The 20,109-nt window shown below is 48.4% G+C and overlaps 10 protein-coding genes across 10 annotated transcripts; 6 read left to right on the forward strand and 4 right to left on the reverse strand.

Moving 5' to 3' along the window:
• Positions 1–307: 307 nt before the first annotated feature.
• LY89DRAFT_200919 (uncharacterized protein) lies at positions 308–2,467 on the forward strand. The gene is made up of 4 exons (XM_018205791.1): positions 308–800; positions 857–1,528; positions 1,586–1,960; positions 2,008–2,467. The coding sequence occupies exons 1-4, from the start codon at positions 703–705 to the stop codon at positions 2,360–2,362; spliced, it is 1,500 nt and encodes a 499-aa protein (XP_018067450.1). The 5' UTR covers positions 308–702; the 3' UTR covers positions 2,363–2,467.
• LY89DRAFT_709519 (acyl-CoA dehydrogenase NM domain-like protein) lies at positions 2,262–4,350 on the reverse strand. Its single transcript, XM_018217767.1, has 3 exons — positions 3,391–4,350; positions 2,735–3,348; positions 2,262–2,689 (listed from the first exon to the last, which is right to left on the reverse strand). The coding sequence occupies exons 1-3, from the start codon at positions 3,889–3,891 to the stop codon at positions 2,533–2,535; spliced, it is 1,272 nt and encodes a 423-aa protein (XP_018067451.1). The 5' UTR covers positions 3,892–4,350; the 3' UTR covers positions 2,262–2,532.
• Positions 4,351–5,877: 1,527 nt separating this feature from the next.
• LY89DRAFT_201335 (uncharacterized protein) lies at positions 5,878–6,797 on the forward strand. Its single transcript, XM_018205792.1, has one exon. The coding sequence runs from the start codon at positions 6,177–6,179 to the stop codon at positions 6,705–6,707; it is 531 nt and encodes a 176-aa protein (XP_018067452.1). The 5' UTR covers positions 5,878–6,176; the 3' UTR covers positions 6,708–6,797.
• LY89DRAFT_623226 (putative short-chain alcohol dehydrogenase) lies at positions 6,387–7,868 on the forward strand. The gene is made up of 3 exons (XM_018211007.1): positions 6,387–7,222; positions 7,276–7,471; positions 7,581–7,868. Exons 1-3 carry the CDS (start codon positions 6,887–6,889, stop codon positions 7,730–7,732), a joined length of 684 nt encoding a protein of 227 aa, XP_018067453.1. The 5' UTR covers positions 6,387–6,886; the 3' UTR covers positions 7,733–7,868.
• Positions 7,581–9,322, reverse strand: LY89DRAFT_756488 (putative subtilisin-like protease; the record flags this gene model as incomplete). The annotated part of the gene is made up of 5 exons (XM_018221380.1): positions 7,581–8,019; positions 8,069–8,570; positions 8,618–8,665; positions 8,713–8,904; positions 8,957–9,322. 5 exons carry the CDS (start codon positions 9,320–9,322, stop codon positions 7,847–7,849), a joined length of 1,281 nt encoding a protein of 426 aa, XP_018067454.1. The 3' UTR covers positions 7,581–7,846.
• Positions 9,323–9,792: 470 nt separating this feature from the next.
• On the reverse strand, positions 9,793–11,677 carry LY89DRAFT_623230 (glycoside hydrolase family 28 protein). Its single transcript, XM_018211008.1, has 4 exons — positions 11,012–11,677; positions 10,713–10,969; positions 10,270–10,664; positions 9,793–10,224 (listed from the first exon to the last, which is right to left on the reverse strand). The coding sequence occupies exons 1-4, from the start codon at positions 11,282–11,284 to the stop codon at positions 9,872–9,874; spliced, it is 1,278 nt and encodes a 425-aa protein (XP_018067455.1). The 5' UTR covers positions 11,285–11,677; the 3' UTR covers positions 9,793–9,871.
• A 687-nt stretch (positions 11,678–12,364) lies between these two features.
• Positions 12,365–14,985, forward strand: LY89DRAFT_673198 (uncharacterized protein; the record flags this gene model as incomplete). Its single annotated transcript, XM_018213345.1, has 5 exons — positions 12,365–12,493; positions 12,636–12,943; positions 12,993–13,020; positions 13,109–13,702; positions 13,756–14,985. The coding sequence occupies 5 exons, from the start codon at positions 12,365–12,367 to the stop codon at positions 14,983–14,985; spliced, it is 2,289 nt and encodes a 762-aa protein (XP_018067456.1).
• On the forward strand, positions 14,960–15,701 carry LY89DRAFT_687962 (uncharacterized protein). Its single transcript, XM_018215615.1, has one exon. The coding sequence runs from the start codon at positions 15,049–15,051 to the stop codon at positions 15,517–15,519; it is 471 nt and encodes a 156-aa protein (XP_018067457.1). The 5' UTR covers positions 14,960–15,048; the 3' UTR covers positions 15,520–15,701.
• Positions 15,702–16,112: 411 nt separating this feature from the next.
• Positions 16,113–17,938, forward strand: LY89DRAFT_591904 (sugar transporter; the record flags this gene model as incomplete). The annotated part of the gene is made up of 4 exons (XM_018209674.1): positions 16,113–16,502; positions 16,556–17,002; positions 17,054–17,506; positions 17,561–17,938. 4 exons carry the CDS (start codon positions 16,113–16,115, stop codon positions 17,936–17,938), a joined length of 1,668 nt encoding a protein of 555 aa, XP_018067458.1.
• A 700-nt stretch (positions 17,939–18,638) lies between these two features.
• Positions 18,639–19,349, reverse strand: LY89DRAFT_652544 (uncharacterized protein; the record flags this gene model as incomplete). The annotated part of the gene is made up of 1 exon (XM_018212203.1): positions 18,639–19,349. One exon carries the CDS (start codon positions 19,347–19,349, stop codon positions 18,639–18,641), a length of 711 nt encoding a protein of 236 aa, XP_018067459.1.
• Between the last annotated feature and the right edge of the window lie 760 nt (positions 19,350–20,109).

The raw sequence follows: 20,109 nt of genomic DNA on the forward strand, positions 1-20,109 counted from the left end.
CCTTCGCAAGCCTGTATCTGATACGCTGTAGTTCTGTAGAGTGGCAGATGCAGTCCTTCGAAACTAATATAGATGGGTACGGCTAGAAGTGTGGTGGTGGTGGTCAATGCAGCCATTGTGAAAAAGAAACGTGGGTGGCAACCCAAGTAGCTATAGAAGAAGGTTCAGCGTGTAGGAAGGAAGGTACAATGCACAAAGAGTTGTACAGAATGTCCCTCAGCTTGAAGGACATAATAATAGACGCGACTAACGCGAAGGCCCGGGCGGGCGCGTTGCCCGACTCACGTAAGTGCCGCCAAGACAGTGACAAACTTTAATTTCTAGCGCGAATCCTTCTCATCACTCTCCATCCACGCCAGCTCGGAACCTCGAAAATCACACCTCACTCGACGAGAGGCTCTTCTCAGATAAGCGCTGACAACGCACACAACCACTTTTCTCTCTGCAACCACCATCAATGCCTCCCCTTGACATCGATACCTGTGTTAGACCTGAACCGAACTGCAAACAAGTCTCCATGCACCCGCAATAGCAGCTGAGGCATCACGTGTTGATAGATACAGTATCTGTATCCCCTCACCGTCTCCACACCGTCGGGAATTGGGGGCCGCCTGAACATCAAAAAGAAAGCAGCCGCAACGCCAACCCCAGCTCAGCCCAGCCAGAATCTGTGTCACCAGGCTCAGGTAACACAGCATCACCATGGCTGAGTCCAAGGTCGCGCTCCAGGTCTGTTGGACCTGTAAAATGGGCAAGAGGAAGTGTAGCAAAGAACTGCCCTCGTGCGCAAGATGCTCAAAGTCCGGACTCCCCCGCCTTGCTTGAGGTCGAGGCCCATTGCTAACCACAACCCTAGGCTGTTGTTGAAATGTGACTACGACTACAACTTGACGGAAGCTAATCCCCAGAATAAACAAGTTACTTCACCTGCGTCGTCGGTGGAGGGTTCCACTCTCCCCTCTCTTCAGACCGCCTCCAGACTTATGGCCGCCCTATCCGAAAACTCTCCGAGAACTATCAAGCTTGAGGCCAATATACCGTCTCAAGTCCTTAATGTATTAATCAGTAATGGGGAGGGTGTGCCTTCCGTCACCTCAAACTACTTCCGAACCATCGATGTTTGGTTGCCCGTCATTGCACCAGAACCGTGTCTCAAGAGGCTTGAGACAATCACTGCTGACAACAATGTTGAGCTTGCCAGTCTACTACTAGCTATGTTCCTGGTCACTAGACCACCCGGTCAAAATAGCGGAATCAAGGAGATGCAGACTCCTCTTTACTTCGATACGAAAACCTTGTACGCCTTCCTTGTCACCTTTGGCAGATCCTCTATCGAGATCATTCAAGCCGGCTTTCTCATCTCTTTATATGAGATAGGACATGGCATGACAGAAGCTGCTCAGGTGACAATGATCGTTACCTCAAGATTAGCCACGAAGACAAAGATCCGTCAGTATAGAAATTCGTCAGCCAATATTGCAAACACTGAGTTTGGCCGGCTATGGTGGGGAATCGTCACTTTGGATCGGTTAGTGTTCTATTCTTGTTCAACGCTGCTGATGAATTCCCACTGACTTGCTGTCAGGTACTTGAATCAAGGTCTTGCTGCGGACGAAATTCAACTCCTGGTTGGAACATCGAATGATGGCGTGCCCTCCATGGAATTGCCCACGGATGACGAGACAGGACTACCACCTCCAATCTCTATGCGAACCACTTCCGGCATATCAGCCTCCAATCAACCCACCACTCGACTTGGGCCGTTCTGCCGGGCATCTGAAGCTGGGCATCTGCTCGGACAAGTTCTTGATTTGGTCGCGGAATCGTCCAACACTAACCAGATGAATGAAACGAAATCGCGGGCTCTAGACAAAAACCTGCAAGAGCTGGCGGTGGTCCTTTTCCAAAGAGCTATAAATGGTTGGGAAGAATGTTGTGCCGCCATCGGATTGTGTCTCAGGTAAGGAGGATCCTCGAGTTGCTTACCGGCTAGACTAACACAAGTAGTGCACTTGTGCTGCTTCATGAAAGGACATGGATCCTAGCCAAGGACACAATAGGTCAAGAGACAAGAAAGCAAGCTGCAGGAATGGCATTATCCTCAGCAATCAGAATGGTGATCGATATCTCCCGCAGATTTCACATGGACTTAGCTTTCATTGACCTTCCGGCTCTTCCTCTTCCGGCTACTTATGCTGTGTATCGCACGACTTTGCTGTATATCCAGCTTGCTGGAGATGAGTTCCAGGGCTCTGAATGGTCCTCAAATATGGAGAGCTTGAAAAGTACACTTGGCCATTTTGGCAAAAGGTGGAATGTTGGCAGTAAGTCATGGAATGATCGTGGTTATGCACCCTGCTGACAACATCAGAATACTATCTCGAAGTGATCGCAGATGAAATGTCGAACGAACTCGAACGTCGATCTCGAAACAACGATAACAATCTCGAAGGAGCCTTCCACAAACGATTGAAGATGGAAGTCACAAACGAATAATTGCTGAAACTGCAACATTCTTGCTACCGAGAGCGATTAATCGTATGTTGAAGCCCATGGTCGATATCCATCTGCCATGAATAGCTGCTCAAGCTGTCTTCTTCTCACACCGATGTTGCCACCTCCTGTTAGCGGTAGACACATTGCATCGTTCAATAGTTTTGGGAAAGGACTGTCCTTGTTGTACGAAGTCCTATCATGTGTTAGCAATTCTTGGAGTGCAGCAGGGTCAACTTACACTCCCACGATTGTCATCGCATCAACAACCACCTTGACAGCAAGATCAGAGCAAAATAATTTGGCTTCCAATGCCAACTCGCCACCTTTGCCGTTATCCAAGGCACTTGCAGCCTTCCATGTCAGGAATCTTGCAGCATCCGTACGCATCTTTATATCCATCAAAAGATCTGACACGGTCGGTCTGGTTATGAGGGCCTGCGCTCCACCTCGAGAGTCTTTCTTGGCGAAATCTAGAGCCGCCTCAAACGTTGCAGCCATTATTCCCGTCGACATTGCTCCAACGAGCGCCCCAGAAGACGTGAAAGCTCTCGTGATCACAGCTGCAGCCTGGCCTGGTGCCGCAAGAAGCCTATGGCCTGGTACGCGGAAGTTGGTAAACTTGACGTGTGGTCCAGCAGTTGATGTGTGGCCTGTACTCTCAATATGCTTGAGAATTTGATACGCACCTAGATCGTTGCTCGCAATGAGATCACGAGTCACGAGTAGTATCATCGTGGCTTCTGCTGGATTGGCTTCGGCGGCTTGGCTTTGGCCATCTTGAGAATATCGGCATACAACACACTGGACATCGGCTCCACGGTCGTCCCAACCACAGCAATTCGTTGCCCAGATCTATCCATGTTAGCTTTATTCGGAACAGAGGGAGTAGACTACCTTTTCGCCATTTATTACCCAGTCGTCACCATCTTTTCGGGCCACCGTTTGCAAACCCTTCCCGCCTTTCTCCAACCAGTTTGCAATACCTTCAGGCTCCGTATGAAGCAGACTTGCCAACGGCTCTCCCTCACCACTGAGGAAAGGCTTCAACAACTCCTCTTTTTGCTCTGGAGTTCCAGCAATCAACAGGGATGAAAGTCCTAATCCAGTACTGAATATCGATAAAGACAAGCTTCGATCATACTTGCACATCTCCTCAACAAGCAGCGCTGCTTCAACGACCGTTCCTGCATCCCCTCCGAAGGCCTTGGGTATCAAACCTCGAACCAATCCCGCTTCGACGGCTTGTCGATAGAATGGTCGTAAGGCGCGAAATCGTTCAATTTGTGTCGGATGTTTTTCATATTTTGCAGCAGCCGTAGCTAAGACACTCGAAGAAAAAGCTGCTGCTTTGGCGCGTATAGCATTTTGACTTTCCGAAAGCGTAAAATCGATCATAGCTATATCTGAAAATATGAAAATATATATGCTTGCAAGTTGGAACTGTCCCGAGACACGAAATTGGAAACTTGCTTTTCCCGCTTTGTTGGACTCATTATATTAAATGTGGCAGGCTAGTGCTTAGTTGACGCTGTACGACCACATCCGTCCTCCATCCAGACACCGGCTTCCGCAGCCGATCCAAGTGCGGCCTCACCTCAGCACGGTGTGGGTGTGGATTCCGTCTCGGGCCTTGAGAGCGGGTGTCTGTCAATGGAGCTCAGAAAGCCATATGGCACGCAGGCATGTCGTGGCGAGGCGGTTTAATGCGAATGTCGTGCAGCTGCACCATCATATTGGGCTGATGAACGAGCATCCCGGTTCTGGGTGCGGTGGAAACCAGGGTGCGGCCGCAAAGGGTCGTGCGGCCGCAGTCTTCTTCGTTGTCCACCTCGACTTAATATGCGCAATGCAGAGAGAGTTCTCCGCGGCGTGTACAATAGGAACGAGAGCGAGATAGTCAGGTATTAATCGATTGGATGTCTCTTCTTGGCTTGCACTTTAAAGTGGTGTGAGTGGTCGTCCTCAGGAGAGGACATATCACATGACTGCCATTTCATGCGGGCAAGGGGGGCGGAAGTCGATTCCGGGACCCAAATGTTGGGTTGGTGTCTCAGATCGTACCTAGTCTAAGCTTAGGCCGCTAAATCCATCCTCGTACCTGGATTGGGCTCGCCCTTGGTGACGTGGTTACTCGTCTGTGGAGTGTGCGGCGGGTGCGGCTTTGCTTCGACGTGCAACAAGAGGATGGATTTTTGCTGTTGAGGTGTTGGTTGGTTGTTCTGTGCCTCTTTTTTGGCTTGGTTTATCTGTGCTTGGACTATTGGGCACATGAAGTCGGGGATATGCTTGCGAGTAAACACGGCGTTTGAGGAGTTTTGGTCTGGTGTGCGTTCTGGCTCGATGTCTGTTGGTGGAAGAGGGAACTTGACCGTTGGTTAATTTTGATGCTGACGTTGAGTTCTCCCTTTGGGAGCGAATGTTGGTAAATTTGTGAGCATGAATCTGTGGTCTGACCTGACTTCTAATATGCATGGCTTATCACTGCATAGGGGGACGTCTAAAGCAATAGTATCTTGCTCGTGTACACTATCTGTAGCCCCCAGCCATCGTTCAACAGTGCCAATCATGAGTCTATGTTCTTAGCTATGTAGCAAATGAGTTCCTCGTGATCACTGGCATGTAACCATTCTTTTAACTGAGTATCGTAGAGGCATCAGCAACGTGCTTCACAAATCACTCGGAAAACAAAAATTCCCGTGGCTTGACTATTTCGAAGTCCAATCAAAAGATCACAGACAAAAGCATGTTCCAGAACCAACTAATGTCGTATGTTGATTCATGAGTGAGGATACCGCATAGAGAAACACCAAGACCGGTTCCCTCCCATCCTGGACGCGACTGAGCAAAACCTCACCCTTCTTACCATCCCATGTTCTCATTCACGTCAAACTCTGTCTCGCTGGGTCATAAAACAAGAACGCGAGGTGCGGGTATGACATAGCCGCTCAGAAGGATGTCGCTGAAGCGGAATAGCTCTTCCTAGAAGACTAGGTCTGTGGAAGCGGCACAGTCTCCCGTCGAAGTCTCGACTGGAGAATGAGAACGCCAACCAACCAGCTCTGGTTAGCCAGGGGAAACAGACTCAAGGACAAGGTCAAGGTCAATAAGCAAAAGATAGTGGAGGTGAGAATTTAATAGGTTTGCCAAGAGACCACGCTGGAATGATTTGAGCGGCATGTGGAAGTTCTAGATGTGGCGGGTCATCTTCATGAGTGGCTTTCTCATTTCATGTCCTTATGTCCTCTTTCTATCAAGTGCTGACAGTTACAGAGTCTGTGACTGGAAAGTCGCCTCGAGGTTAATGATTGGGAAAATAAGTGAGCTGGATCTGGAAAGATTGACGGAATTGCTCAACAGTTAGAAGTCTGTATTTGACTAGCACCTGCTTAAATGGCAGACTATCAACTTTCCATACTCTTTCAAGGCTCAAGCGTTAATCTTGAACTTCTGGGATGTTAATCCCACTCATGGCAGCTACTATACATGCATTGATTCAACTACCTCAAGAGTGAAAGCCATGTTTCCACAAGAATATCAAAAGTTTTCAGTCTCATGATTATAACAATTTCCGAGGAATCTTGAATGAATGGGTGATTTAGAGAAATTTAGAGAGCGAGAGACAAGTTTCATAATGAAGAACGCCGCAGGCTTGCATTGTCTCGCCCGCCCTTCAACTCCACATGCTCTGTGTGACGAGCGCTCCAACAATGAACGAGATTACTTCCACGTGTAAAGAATTCATCCAACAATCCAGAAATAGAAACAACAGAAACATTACCATGGACTGTTCTCGAATCCTCTCCACTTGGAATCATCACATCAACAAAGCGTCTTTTCGTAAGAGTATACCAATCGCTCTCCATACCGCGAATGGCTTTGTGCTTTCATTAGGCCACGCAGAGACCACTGCACGAACCAGCTTGCAAATCCGCACCCGCAACCGCACAGAGCATCAGCACCAACACCACGGACGCGGACCCCAGGATCGTTACTGGGGTGGTCCTTCACGTTCTGGAAGCGCTAGAGGGGTCAACGATCTGAAATCCGAAAATTCTGGCCCGACAGGGAGCGGCCGCAGCGACCCCTCATCAAACATGTCAGCAACGTGCGGCTGCAAGTCGCCGCATCCAGAACCTCATCATTTCATATCCAATATCCATATTTTGAGGTGGAAGAGGGGTAATTTGTGCGACCGTAAGCTTAAGAGATAACAATGGAGGCCAACACCTTCTCCACGGAGCTGAGCGAGGTAGTGAGACGCTTTCTTTTGAGACGGCGCAGCACGTGAGCATGATGTCAAGTGTCGAATTGCCTCTCAAAAACGATAGAGATATAAAGTAAAGCATATCACTCATCTTGAATCGTTGAATATCACAGATAAGAAGATACGATGGCGCCTACACTTCTCATGATCGGCTCCGGCCCAGGTATCGGCCTCTCAACAGCATCACTTTTTGCCTCCAAGAAATTCTCAAAAGTCGCTCTGATATCGAGGAACAAAGAACGTCTTGTCACGGATCGTGAGGCTGTTCTTGCAGCAGCGAAGAATACCGACGTGAAGACCTGGGTGGCTGACGTCGTGGATAGCGAGAAGTACAAGAATGTCTTGAAGGAGGTGGAGGAATGGTCTGGAGAAGGGGTTGATTGTGTAATCTTCAATGCTGCGAGGGTAGAGCCCAGTACTTTACTCGAGTTCCCCGAGGAAGAGATTGTGAAGGACTTCATGGTTCGTACTTTCTCTATCGAGATTAACGAGAAATTATGCTGACATTGAAGAAGACTACGAATATTGCTCTCTACACCACGGCTCAATGGGCACTACCTCTCCTGTCGAAGATGAAGGAGGAGCAAAAACCATCGTTCTTGGTAACGAGTAGTCTGCTCTGGAAGCAGCCAGTTCCGTTTGTCTTCAGCTTGAGCTTGGTTAAAGCCAGTCAGCGGAACTTGGTGGAGACTATGAAGATGACTTTTCCTGGTGAGTCTTCTCATTTGTGTCCGGCGGATACATATCACAAGCTTGAAAATAGCTGAAAAAACAAATCGGGGAAGATAATTGAAGGATAAAGGCTAACAAGAGAGAACAGACATACATATCGCACTTCTCAATGTTGGTGGAGTCGTCAGCCCAGAAGACACGTACCTCAACCCTCCCGCCATCGCAGAGAAGTTTTGGGAACTGTATGCTCAGGAGAAATCCGCTTGGACTTTCGACTTAGAAATTCTTGGAGCTCAATAATTCTGCGTTGTTTGTCTTTCTGTCACACAATACTCTCATGAATTTCTCGAGATGTTTTAAGATAGGCAAATTGTGTAAGCTTGGGTATCAGTGTTCTATAATGTAATGCAGTTTCTATAATCCATCGCCATTGTATGCTATCAACGTTGTCGTGCCGGTACTAACTCCCGTCGCATTCGAGCCTGTAGTCCCAGCAAGGGCTTTTATCCGTGCAGTAACTGCAGCTGGGGTAGTGAGTGATTCGAGCGACATAAGATAGGCTGCCAGACCCGCTACATGAGGAGATGCTATGTTCTCGTCAGCGACAACACTTCATGCTAGCTTCAGACTACTCACCCATGCTAGTACCACTCAAGATAGTACTAGCAGTATTGCTTGTAATTCCAAAGCTCTGCACTTTCACACCCGGAGCCCAGATATCAACTGACGCCCCGAAATTTGAGAACGAAGCCTTTGCATCAGACGAACTGTCAATCGCTCCAACAGTGATAGCCGAAGCAGCAGACGCAGGTGAAGTATTAATTGCATCGACATATTCGTTCCCAGCCGCGCAAACAACTGTAACTCCCGCCTTTGTCAAAGCTGCAATCGCATTGTTCAGCGCCGTGGACTTCGACCCTCCGATTGAGATATTCGTTACTGCTTTACCGGAGAGCATTCGAGCTGTAGCATTCGTGGCGACGAATTGGAGACCTTGGATAACACCAGAGTTGGTTCCCGCTCCATCTGCGTCGAGAACTTTGACAGCGACAAGACTCACGGCTTTTGCTACGCCGTACGTGGTTCCGCCGATTGTGCCGGAAACATGGCTACCATGGCCATTTTCGTCCGTATTCTGCTTCCGTCAGCGAGCCGTTCAACAATCTTGCTTCGGGATGGACGTACATTAGTGTTGACAAAATTCGCTCCCCATGTTGCTCGACCGGCGAATTCCTACAAAATCATTAGTAGAATCTAGGGTATGGACATTTTGCGCTCACCGAATGCGGCAACTTGATGCCTGTATCAACAACATATGCCACAATCCCGCTTCCAGACGAGTTGTCGAATACATATCCAGTTCCCAAGCCATCTGCATGGGATATTCTGTTCAAGCCTGCAGGTGCAGTTCTGTTGGATTGCGAAACCAGGGCAGTGGTCTTGACAATCGTGTCTGCTTCAATGAATGATACCTATCCTCGTCAGCTCACGCTCTACTCGTCTTGAAAAGGCGAAGAAACTGACCATACTCGAACTTGCGATATCCAATATCATCCCATCATCTGCCTCCAAAGCCATTCCTCTCCAGCCCATCATCGAGAAGGTATTCATCTGATTACTCAACACTTTCCCATCCAACGTCCTCTTCACCAAACTCCTCTTCCGCAAGCTCGTCATGACTGACGCTTGATGAGTCTGGACCTCGTCATCTGTCGCATTGTTGTTATACACCACAATATATCGATTCGCAATCACATTTTTCGCGGCCGTATTTGAGATTGGGACACCGAGCCCAGTGACTTTTGTTGGTCCATGACGACCTGGTAGACAGGTAACGAGTGTAGTAAATGCAAACACACAAAGTAAGAAAGCTCGAACAGAAAGAAACATCTTGATTGATGCTAAGAAGAGAGAAACGCAAAGAAAGTCAAAAGCACTACACCTCTCTCAATCGAGATTTCACGCCATCATAAAGCATTTATTGAACAAGACAACAGCAATCTCGGCCCCTCAAGCAAAGGCTGCGGCTGGTACTCAAGATGCGCCAAGTCATACGTCGCCAAGTCGAACAGCATACGCGCAGCCAGAAAATTCTCGAGCATCATGGTATTTATGGCACCTCGCTTCCCCGCCAAGCAAGAAGCCAAGCACATCCCACTGTCCCAAGATGCAGCTCAAACGATCGCAGCCCTTTCTCAGCCCCTAAACTGCGACAATCGGCTTTCCTCTTGCGAGCAGACCGCGTAATTGGCCCGTTTCAGCGATCCGCGAATTCGACAGTATCAAAGCGTCAGGAGAATTTATTCCTCACTCTGAAGATTTCTTCCGACTTGGAAGAGGAGATCAAGATCTGGGCGAAACGGAAAATTTGTATTGGAAGTCATTTCCGGACTTGGCTATTTCTTGTGTACTGCGCGGTTCGTCTCAGTCAAGGCAATTTTAGCATGTCCCGTCCGCACTCGCTGTCCCGCATGTACTTCCCGTGCAATTGAATCCTATGCTTTCCTCCAGATTATTACAATTCCAGCCATATGCTTGGGTTCCGTTCGTGAGTGTCAGATTGATGTCGGTTAAAGTGATGTTTTCGCAGGGCGCTGCGGCACTACATTGAAATGAGGCGATGGGATCTGTGGTAGTGGTTCCTGTCAAGTTTGAGAGTGTGATGTCGCTGATCTTGAACAGGGAAGTGTTGCAATTGCCACTCGCGCTGCTAAATGATATGCATTGCGTTATACTGGTAGGAAGTTGGACGCTGTTGAGCTGAAAATTCTTGAGAACGACGTTTTTGACATCTAAACTATGTGAGCTTCGGTTCAATGGATTTGTTCTATGCTTACAGCCAATTCCACCACCTCCGCCATTTGGAGGGTATCCTACTTGCTGTCCAGTCCAGGTTTTGATATATGCAGCATGTAGAGTATTGTGGAAGACGACATCTTCGGCAGTGAAGTTCTCGATGCGTTCGAAGACGCCGTTGTACTGTCCGATGCTACCGAGGGCAAAGCCGACTCCTTTGTAGAAGGTGCAGTTTGAGATGTGGATGTTGGTGCTGTTGGCTTTTGGAGATATACTATCGTCACCATTTGTGACGCTCCATCGCTTGAAAGTAATGTTGTTGGCGTAGATCGTATCTGCTCCATCTGTATTGACCGTGGAGGCCTTGGTACTGGACGTGCTGTCGACATAAATATCTTGGAGCAAAACATTTTCGCTGTGAATGACTGTCATAGTCCTGATCGTTGTAAGCAATTTCACTCAAATGCTAGGGCTGTTTACTCACCACATTTGGCTTTGCACAAATCTGATACCTTCGAAAATAGAGTTCTTGGTTTGCCATATGGTAATGGCATGCGGTCTTCGAGGGTAGTTGCTCGTTCCATTATTGAAGTCATACCAAACTTGACCATTTCCATCAAGGGTGCCATATCCGTGGCCTTTCCAATGCACATTCTCCCCACCAAAGATCCATGCAGAAGATTGGTTCTGATAACCCACGGGCATTGAATGATTCAACCAGTAAGGGATATCAGTACTCCACTACTACCGTCAGCAAAGCTGGGAGCAGTGGGGTGTACTCACCAAAAGCGTTCCTTGTAAGTCAATTTCACAATTCTGCAGACCTGTCGTATTCATAATCGAATTGATGTGATATGTTTCGTTTAGAAACACCACCTTTCCATTCTTGCCACATTCTTGGAATGCTTTGATCACAGATGGAGCATCATCGGAGCCATCACACGCGGCCTCGACAACGCAGGTCTTGAGTTTGGGGGACGAATGAGCAGACACGCTGCGGAAAAATGAGGCAACGAGACAAACAACAGGTATGAGTGACAACCTAGGTGAATACATGATGGCCAAAAAAATCCAATATCATCAATACTACCATTGTTGGAAGAACGTAATGATTTTATATGTCCGATGAACCCCGCGCGGGGTAGGCTCGCATGCAAGGTACAGCACCATTTTCAATCCCACTCAAGATCACGTAAAGAGAAGGTTTAGATCGAAGTAAATAGGTACATGTAGATCAAAGGAAAAGGTGGCAAGAAATACAAATGGTGTATGCAACGTTGTAGACGATTATGTCGAAGCTTCTCGAGAAGTGGATTGGGATATCAAAGATCGGAGGGCAAGTGATGTATGAACTGCATGCGAACGAAGTATCCCCATTCTTTTGAATATGGACATACTTCGCAAGAGGTCTCTTCGATCTTTTGATGATCAGCACTTGCTAGGCCTCTTTGGACGCGGAGAACTTCCGGTGATCCAGTTTTCTCCGCACATGAGAAAGCGAAATGGATGAGTTCCTCCTTGTAGGAGTATGCTCCTTGCATTGACTAGGACTATGGTGGGGAGTACGACCAGCTGTTTAGGCCAACTCATCTGTCGTCGTTATGGACAGCTTGTCCTTCAAGGCCTCGAGGCAACAGGGTTTCACGTGACATGAAATGTGTCTCCTTTTGACTCCCGATATATCGAACATGAAGGCAACAGTCCATGATACGACATAGATTTCAACAAACTCGGGTCATCACCAAAGAGTGTTCCTCCGCAATAGCGATTATAGACCAACCACGTGCAGCTGCTTACACGTCCAAAGTACGGCAAGCACATCTACCTCTCACGCAACCGTCTCCGCAGCCCAAGAAAGCTCGGATGAGCACTGTTGTTCTCTGACGCTCGCCATACTCGGAAGCTTCAAACGGCCGCCGGACTTTCGCGCGTTTGAATATACCGAGATGCTTTCGCAAGTGACTCTGAGGTTCCAATCGCAAAAAGATCGATGGATTTTCCTACATAGGCTGTTCTTCTTGTTGTGTCTCGCTCATTACAATTCGCCTTTCATCCAACTTGCCGTTATCGGGATTTGCCCTTCTCCTTACACAGCAGGTCTCGCCAAGGGCAAGGCTGTGGGTTGAAGCTTTGATTATGTCAAGCAATGAGGCTTTGTCACCAGCAACAACAAATGGATCAATACCATCGCAATTGAGGCGGAAGCACCCATGCGTTCTATGTCAGCAGAGAAAAGTGAAATGCGACCGCAATGAGCCCTGCCAGGTGAGTTCGCTTCCCAGTGCATGGATTCTTGTTTGCTTGAGCTTTGTTGGGATTGTAGAGCTTTCTTAATGGTCCATGAAGCGGAAATCATTCTCTCTTGAAGAAGACACCAGAATAGTTGGCTGATCTGAGAGTTGACCAGAATTGCACAAAAGCAAGAGTGGAATGCATATCACCGTTGACATTACCTCCCAAGAAACGGAAAAGGAGATTTCCCGAAGCAGAGCTGCTAGCGAGAATCAGGCGATATGAAGATGCTCTGAAAGGCTATGGAGCCGATTTAGATGCTATCAACGGGGAAGGAGGTAGGACTTCACTTTCTTACCAAGGGCAGTCAACTCTTGCTGCAAAGCAAGCAGAGACAGAATCCAATGTAATGCCCCGATCAGAAGTGGTGGCCCAGCCTACACGGTCCCTATCTATCAGGAGATCTCTAAGGCACGTTAAGAAGTAAGTACGTCTATCCCTTTAACAAGAGCCTCGATCTGACTCTGACCAGCAATTTGTGGACCGGGATAAATGAAGAGGTGCGTCACGTGTCGTTCTATAACCCCTGAACACTTTATCGAGTCTCACCGATGTTCGTGGACATTAGGGCCAATAAGAACCCTCCAGCTCATGTCCTGGAATTTCTATCGAGTATCACAATGTGGACAAACTCCTGAAGCGTTCAATAAAGCCATTATCAGCCCTGTCTTGAATTCAGCTGATGGTTTGCATGATCAGTTCCGAGACGCCGAAGAGATCCTCCAAGGCTCATCAGATGATGAGTTGTACGAAAATCCAATCAGCAAGACCTACGATGCTATCAACGGCGATGGTAGCGACTTTCTTTTCACAAGTCCCAATTCAGCAACTCCAATCAGAGATCTTCATCCTTCACCCGTGCAAATCTTCAGGCTATGGCAAACGTTTATCGACAGCGTTAATCCGCTTCTGAAAATATTCCATGCTCCTACCGTTCAGCAGCAAGTTCTGGATGCTAGTGCGGACTTAGATAATGTCGACAAAGGCATGGAAGCTTTGATGTTTGGAATATACTCCATTTCTGTCAACTCCATGGCCGAATCGGACTGCTCTGCTATGTTTGGCGAAGACAAAACTATCCTACGAGAAAGATTTCAGGAAGGCGCTCGTCATGCCTTTCGAAGATGTGGCTTACTTCGGTCTTCTGACATGACTATCTTGCAAGCTTTTGTCTTGTATCTGGTGCGTTCGCCTTCTCTTCCACATACTTTTCTAGCAAATTTTGACGTTCATAGTATTCCTGTCTCAATTTCTGCATCGACCCCCGCTCATTATTCTGTCTGTCTGGTATTGCTGTAAGAATAGCCCAGCGTATGGGTCTCAACTTTGATGGCACCAGTTACGGCCTCCTCCCTTTCGAAGTCGAGATGCGACGAAGGCTATGGTGGCAAATAGTACTCCTCGACTTCCGAATCTCCGAACTCTCTGGAGCTGGCAATTCCATTCTAACCCATGTTTGGACGACAAAACTTCCCCTGAATGTCAACGACAGTGACCTTTTCCCAGACATGCGAGACCCGCCCACGGAACATCCAGGCCGAGTGACAGAAATGATCTATGTCCTCCAGCGCTGCGAAGCTGCTGATCTTCTCCAGAAGTTACGCGACTCAACGGATCCCGTCGCCGTCAAAGACGCAGCTATCGATGAGCTCTCGAAAAGAATCGAGCAAAAATATCTCCAGTATGGTGACCCTTCAGTCCCTCTCCACTTATTCAGCACCATCATGGCCCGTTCCGGAATGTGTAAACTTCACATTGGTCCACGACATCCACATCTCATCCACAGCAAGGAGCTCAAGAAGGACGAAAGAGATCAACTAGTCAAATACAGCTTGACTATGATCGAGAATCATAACATCTTGATGGCTACCAAGTGCCTAAAACCCTATCTATGGCACATTCTCACCAACTCACCCTTTCCGGCACACATTTACCTTCTCGTCGCTCTGCGCCACCACGCAAATGACGAGTTATCAGACAGGGCGTGGACCCACATCGGTGAGTCTTTCCGACTGCGCAGAGAAACATGGGCCCACAACGAATCTGTCAAACACAGTGGGACTGCACTTCAACTCGCTCTGGCAAACTTGACTATCAAGGCATGGGAAGCTCGTGAGAAAGAACGACAAGGCATCGCGACGCCAGATTTCATCACCCACCTCCGCGAAGTCATATCAACGAAGAAAGCCTCGAGAGCAGCACAGCAACAAACGCCGACAGATTCAGGTGAGAGCGAGATAGTATCTGGAGCGCCTGCTGATCCCTTTGGCGGTGGATATCAGTGGGGATTGAATGAGCCGACCTCCATGATGGACTTCGGCCAGGGTCTCGATCCAAACGTAATGCCGGGTTTGATGCAAGACCAAGGAGGAGCCATGGGCTGGGAATTTTGGAATGATTTGATGCAAATGCCAGCAATTCCTGGGTTTGATGGGAGTGCTGGGCAGGGTGTTTATCCCGGCTGATCACATGTGTATCAGACACACAAGTGGACGGTTACTGGACTAAAAGATACCTGAAGCATACCCATGGGGCTAGAATATTGTACCAAAACGGGTAGACAACTCCAATTGATCAGTGGCAATCACCACTCTCTAACATATTCTCGAGCCAAAGCAGACCACGTCTTCAGTTCATTGGGAAAGCGTGCCTTGAAGGATAGAGACCAAGGCTTGCAACACGCTGCTTCCAAGACCGGGCAGAGAACGAACGTGGGTTCACGTGGCCAGCATCACGTGAAGCACTATACTGTATTTCTCCACAATTCCCACTCAAACCCAACCCATGGACTTGGATTTAGATCCAACCGCCAATTTGCTCTCATACAAAACAATCTGGAGATACCCAAGCAGAGATTGGTCACCAACGCATTGTCGTCCACAGCGCATCATGTGGCGGTTTGGTGCCGATGCCGAACTCCGAAAACTTTTCAAACATTCTATCTTCCTTCTTCAACATCAACCCAGCCCGAATGGGGTCGCAGCAAGTGCTCACCATGACCATCAAATCATTCCAGACAGACGGCTCTACTCCATGCGCGCGTAGATGATTGATGGAGAAACATTTCGCCCCAAGGAGACGTTACAGTGCATCATCTCCACGGCTCCGTCCGAACATTCAAGCTCCGCTCCTTTGCCTTTGTTCTTTCGCTTTGACCACGATTCATTCTTAAAATCACCTGAGTCTATATCTTCTTAACAAATGACGTGCGAAAATGATCCCTGAAATTCAAAGCCCAGTGACAGGTGATGAGACATTACCTAAGGTGGCACCACCTTTCCGAAGAGCCCCATAAACGCTCTTCTGTAAGCCAATCGTGATAGCGAGTCAAGATTCACGAGCTTTATGTATCATGTCCCACGGGGAATATCTCGGTCCTTAGATGGGGACTTTGGAGTACTGGAGATGATTCTAGGTGAGGGGAGTCAAAGGTGGTGACTGAAGATGGGATGATGTTCTGGACTTTCCTCGTTCATCACCTGTCATGTTCGTACTTCTATATATGGACGGCTAAGTGTCTGTACATGCATTCCCATTCTCTTCAGAGCTTCAATAACAAATACAGAGCAAGCAAGAAGAACACAAATTACAGATGTGGAAGACAGGAAACATCTACCTCATTACGGCCATCGCCGTTATTGGCGGTGGCCTCTTCGGTTTCGATATTGCGTCTATGAGCGCTATCATCTCTACTCAACCATACTTATGCTACTTCAATCAAGGTCCCGATGGCCCAGGCTATAACGATGTGAAAACATGTTCTGGCCCTCGTTCAAGTGTTCAAGGTGGAATCACTGCTTCCATGGCAGGTGGTTCATGGCTCGGTGCTCTGCTTTCCGGCGTCATTTCTGATAAATTGGGAAGGAAAAGAGCAATTCAAATCGGATCAATCATCTGGTGTATCGGCAGTATCATCGTCTGCGCCAGTCAAGATATTGGAATGTTGATTGTGGGTCGTGTGATCAACGGTCTCTCCGTTGGGGTAAGTCCTTCCTCCTTCCAAACATACAGCATGAAATAACCAACGATGAACAGATTTGCTCAGCCCAAGTCCCAGTCTACCTCTCTGAGATCGCCCCTCCCGCCAAACGTGGTCGTCTCGTGGGCACTCAACAATGGGCCATTACCTGGGGAATCATGATCATGTTCTATATCTGCTACGGCTGTTCATTCATCGATGGCACAGCAGCATTCAGAGTACCATGGGGTCTTCAAATGATCCCAGCCATCATCCTCTTCCTCGGTCTTTTGATCTTACCTGAAAGCCCAAGATGGTTGGCCAAACATGATAGATGGGACGAGGCATTACACGTCCTGGCATTGACGCACGCACATGGAGATGAGAAGAACAAGTTCGTCGAGCGAGAGCTACAGGAAATAAGAGACGAGGTGGAATTCTACAGGAAGAACTCTGATGTTACGTGGATGGAGCTCTTCAAACCATCCATGCTGAACAGAGTCCACATCGGCGCTTTCACACAGGTACGTCCTTCTCCTCTTCCTCTTGCATGAAGCTGTACTGACAAGAAGTAGATCTGGGCCCAACTCACAGGAATGAACGTGATGATGTACTACATCACCTACGTCTTCTCCATGGCCGGCCTAACAGGAAACAACATGCTAGTCTCCTCATCCATTCAATACGTAATCAACGTCGTAACCACCGTCCCCGCTCTTCTCTGGGCAGATAAATGGGGTCGACGGCCCATGTTCCTCGTCGGCGCAGTCCTCATGATGACCTGGCTATTCATCAATGCTGGTGTAATGGCCATGTACGGCCACGCTGCTCCAGCCGGTGGTCTCAACGGCATTGCAGCCGAGAGTTGGGTCATGGAAGGTAAACCGGCAAAGGTTATCATTGCGATGAGTTATCTGTTCGTCGCGAGTTATGCGCCGACTTGGGGACCTGCTGGTTGGATTTATCCTCCAGAGCTGTATCCTTTGAGACTTAGAGGGAAGGCCGTCGCTCTTTCAACCTCCGCCAACGTAAGTCATCTACCGCTCTTCTCCTGGTAAGGAAACACAAACTAATAAATTCAGTGGGCATTCAACTTCGCCCTAGGTTATTTCGTCCCCCCAGCATTCCAGAATATCAAATGGAAAGTCTACATCCTGTTCGGCGTCTTCTGCGCCACCATGTTCATCCACGTCTTCTTCATGTTCCCCGAGACTGCTGGCAAGTCTCTCGAAGAGGTTGAAGCCATGTTCACGGATCCGAAGGGAATCAGGTATATCGGAACACCGGCATGGAGAACGCACGTGGTGAAGAGGACCCTGGAGCAGAGGGTCAAGGAGGGTGATGAGAAGGGGGCCGAGCATAGGGAGGTGCAGGAGCATGAGAGGAGTAGTGATGAGGAGATGGGGATGGTGAGACCTGAGCAGCCGCAGCAGGCGGTGGTGAAGGAGGAGAGGGCTTGAGATTGCAGAATGGGGTCAACGTGATTGTTCGAAAGAGACACGAATATTATGATTATGGGGTGCATTGAAGGAGTTGGGGTGTTTACGAAAATGGCTGGCTATGACTACGAGCATAGATGTAGTGATAGAAATCTTATTTCAGATATTGTTTTTTGCACCACTTGGTCCTCAAACTTCAACTCACACTTGGGACCTAACCCGCCCTTATGGCGCATTTAACCTTTGAATGTCCCAGGCAGTTTGAGGACATTCAAGTCTCTCAATGTCTCAGACACATTCAATCATTTTGTTGTTGTTAATCTCTCTAGCGAATGTGGTCACATATGCTTTATCTGAACGCTCTGTTCCTCTGGTACATCTACAGTCATGCATCAAGCCCCTTCTCACACCCACTTTGAGCAAATGTCTCTCGCTTCTAGCCGCAGCATGTCTCAGCCGTCCCCTTTAATTCACACACCTCCCCTTGATCTCTGTATCCTCGAACCAAATTTCACTTTTCGGTTTGTGGTCCCCAAAGATTCTAGAGGTTTCAACATTTGGCATATTAACAAAACAGCAATAACTCCACACACCTGCGCCCGAGTTTGTAGCCAGCCAGATATATGCATTCCGCTCGGCAATGATTTTCCCAACCTTCCATGCAAATGCGGAAACGGTATCTACAACGCAAATCAACACTTCTTTCTCTCCCTCAGAGCATTCAATTCCCGAACAGCCATATTAACTCCACCACTCTATCCAGCGGGGACTCGCTGTCATCGTTGTCCGAAGTATCGACGTTCTCGACGTATGTTTGTCGCACTCCTTTGCCTGGAAGAATCGTTGCCTCAACCAAAAGCATTTGTTTCTTCTCATGCTTCTCCAAGGGTTGACGCAGAGGACCGATGTGGTGCTCGTAGTTGGACTTCAATCCTGCCCAGGTCATTTCCACTTGATCCAGATCGACTAGTACACTGCCATCATCATCTTCGATCCCACCAGGATATTCCGCGATGCTATAGCCGTTGCTGAGCACAAGATCGTCGTCGAATCGGAATCGTTGAAAGACGCATTCGAAGCCACAAGCCTTGGAGACATTCCCAGCCATTGGAACATCTACATGAAACCAAGTCTTCCAGTGGTGAACTGTGAGCATCCTTCTGCCGGACTCGAAGTATCCTGAAGGATCGCCGCCCAGATCCATCTGGTTGAGGCCTGGATCGAATGAAGGTCGAGTAGCAGAATGGGCGTTGAGGCACTCGTTGACAATTCCATCTCCTTGGTTATGTTCGGTCTCCATGCACTTATTCCACACTTCATCCTTCACAAGTGAAGCTGCCAATGGCACGGAGATGAAGATCCCACCTCCTCCGAAGGGGATCAGCCCAAAGACCTTGACTTGTTCAATATTGTCTGATGTAGCGGCGACCATGACCTCTTTGCTAGCGTCGTAGTTTGTGTTCAAGTGTTCGACAAGGTAAGGAAGCGAGGGGAGGAAAGTATCGTCGTCCATGAGTACAAGCCACTTTGTGTTCTCGGTTCGGGTCTCGTAGAGTTGCTTGATGCCGTAGAAGTATGCTCTTGCGAATGGGAGATTGGAATTGTGAATTGTAACGTTGACTCCCTGGTCTCGCATCTTCTCTTCGACTTCAAAAGCTTCGACGGCTGGAGGGGACATGACATGGAGCTGGGCACCAGTGTTGGGAAGCCAGTGAAGGAGCTGGACAGAGCGTTGGAGGCGGTCAACTTTTGTAGCGATTGCGAAGGACATGATGGATTGGTCGACATCTGGAGAGCGAGGAACGCGTAACTCGAGTATTTCACGATCGTCGATAGGTATCTCGACCAAATCATCTTTCGAGATTCGCTTTGGGTTGCCAAAGAGTGTCTCGTTTAGTGTGGTGGTCGTAGGTCTCTCTCCTGTGAAGTATTTGGTTGTGATGAAGCGGCGCGTATAACTGAAGTCATCCGTCTTGACATATCTCCCGACATGAGTGAGGTCGACCGACTGAATGGTCTGTTGAGATTGAACCTGGGAATAAGCAGCCTTTGCGTACGGGATGACCTTGTTCCTAACCACATGGCCCTCTGGACCAAAGAACCTGAAGCTCCATATGATTGTGAGGGTCGCCAAAGCGAGTATGCAGATAAAGCCTTGTTTGCTTCGATTCGACATGGGCGTCATGATTGGT

Source organism: Mollisia scopiformis (genome assembly GCF_001500285.1).
Source record: "Mollisia scopiformis unplaced genomic scaffold LY89scaffold_20, whole genome shotgun sequence".
In the NCBI taxonomy this organism is placed as follows: domain Eukaryota; kingdom Fungi; phylum Ascomycota; class Leotiomycetes; order Helotiales; family Mollisiaceae; genus Mollisia; species Mollisia scopiformis.

Bases quoted from the DNA above. Each gene is read 5' to 3' on its own strand.
- LY89DRAFT_200919 (XM_018205791.1), top strand. From the start codon at position 703: ATGGCTGAGTCCAAGGTCGCGCTCCAGGTCTGTTGGACCTGTAAAATG. The intron at 801-856 runs GTCCGGACTCCC...CCACAACCCTAG, and splicing joins TCGTGCGCAAGATGCTCAAA to GCTGTTGTTGAAATGTGACT. The intron at 1,961-2,007 runs GTAAGGAGGATC...TAACACAAGTAG, and splicing joins GCCATCGGATTGTGTCTCAG to TGCACTTGTGCTGCTTCATG.
- LY89DRAFT_709519 (XM_018217767.1), bottom strand. From the start codon at position 3,891: ATGATCGATTTTACGCTTTCGGAAAGTCAAAATGCTATACGCGCCAAA. The intron at 3,349-3,390 runs GTAGTCTACTCC...TAACATGGATAG, and splicing joins GGGTAATAAATGGCGAAAAG to ATCTGGGCAACGAATTGCTG. The intron at 2,690-2,734 runs GTAAGTTGACCC...AACACATGATAG, and splicing joins GCGATGACAATCGTGGGAGT to GACTTCGTACAACAAGGACA.
- LY89DRAFT_201335 (XM_018205792.1), top strand. From the start codon at position 6,177: ATGCTCTGTGTGACGAGCGCTCCAACAATGAACGAGATTACTTCCACG.
- LY89DRAFT_623226 (XM_018211007.1), top strand. From the start codon at position 6,887: ATGGCGCCTACACTTCTCATGATCGGCTCCGGCCCAGGTATCGGCCTC. The intron at 7,223-7,275 runs GTTCGTACTTTC...ACATTGAAGAAG, and splicing joins AGATTGTGAAGGACTTCATG to ACTACGAATATTGCTCTCTA. The intron at 7,472-7,580 runs GTGAGTCTTCTC...AAGAGAGAACAG, and splicing joins TATGAAGATGACTTTTCCTG to ACATACATATCGCACTTCTC.
- LY89DRAFT_623230 (XM_018211008.1), bottom strand. From the start codon at position 11,284: ATGTATTCACCTAGGTTGTCACTCATACCTGTTGTTTGTCTCGTTGCC. The intron at 10,970-11,011 runs GTGAGTACACCC...TGACGGTAGTAG, and splicing joins ACTTACAAGGAACGCTTTTG to TGGAGTACTGATATCCCTTA. The intron at 10,225-10,269 runs GTAAGCATAGAA...CACATAGTTTAG, and splicing joins CGGAGGTGGTGGAATTGGCT to ATGTCAAAAACGTCGTTCTC.
- LY89DRAFT_687962 (XM_018215615.1), top strand. From the start codon at position 15,049: ATGGGGCTAGAATATTGTACCAAAACGGGTAGACAACTCCAATTGATC.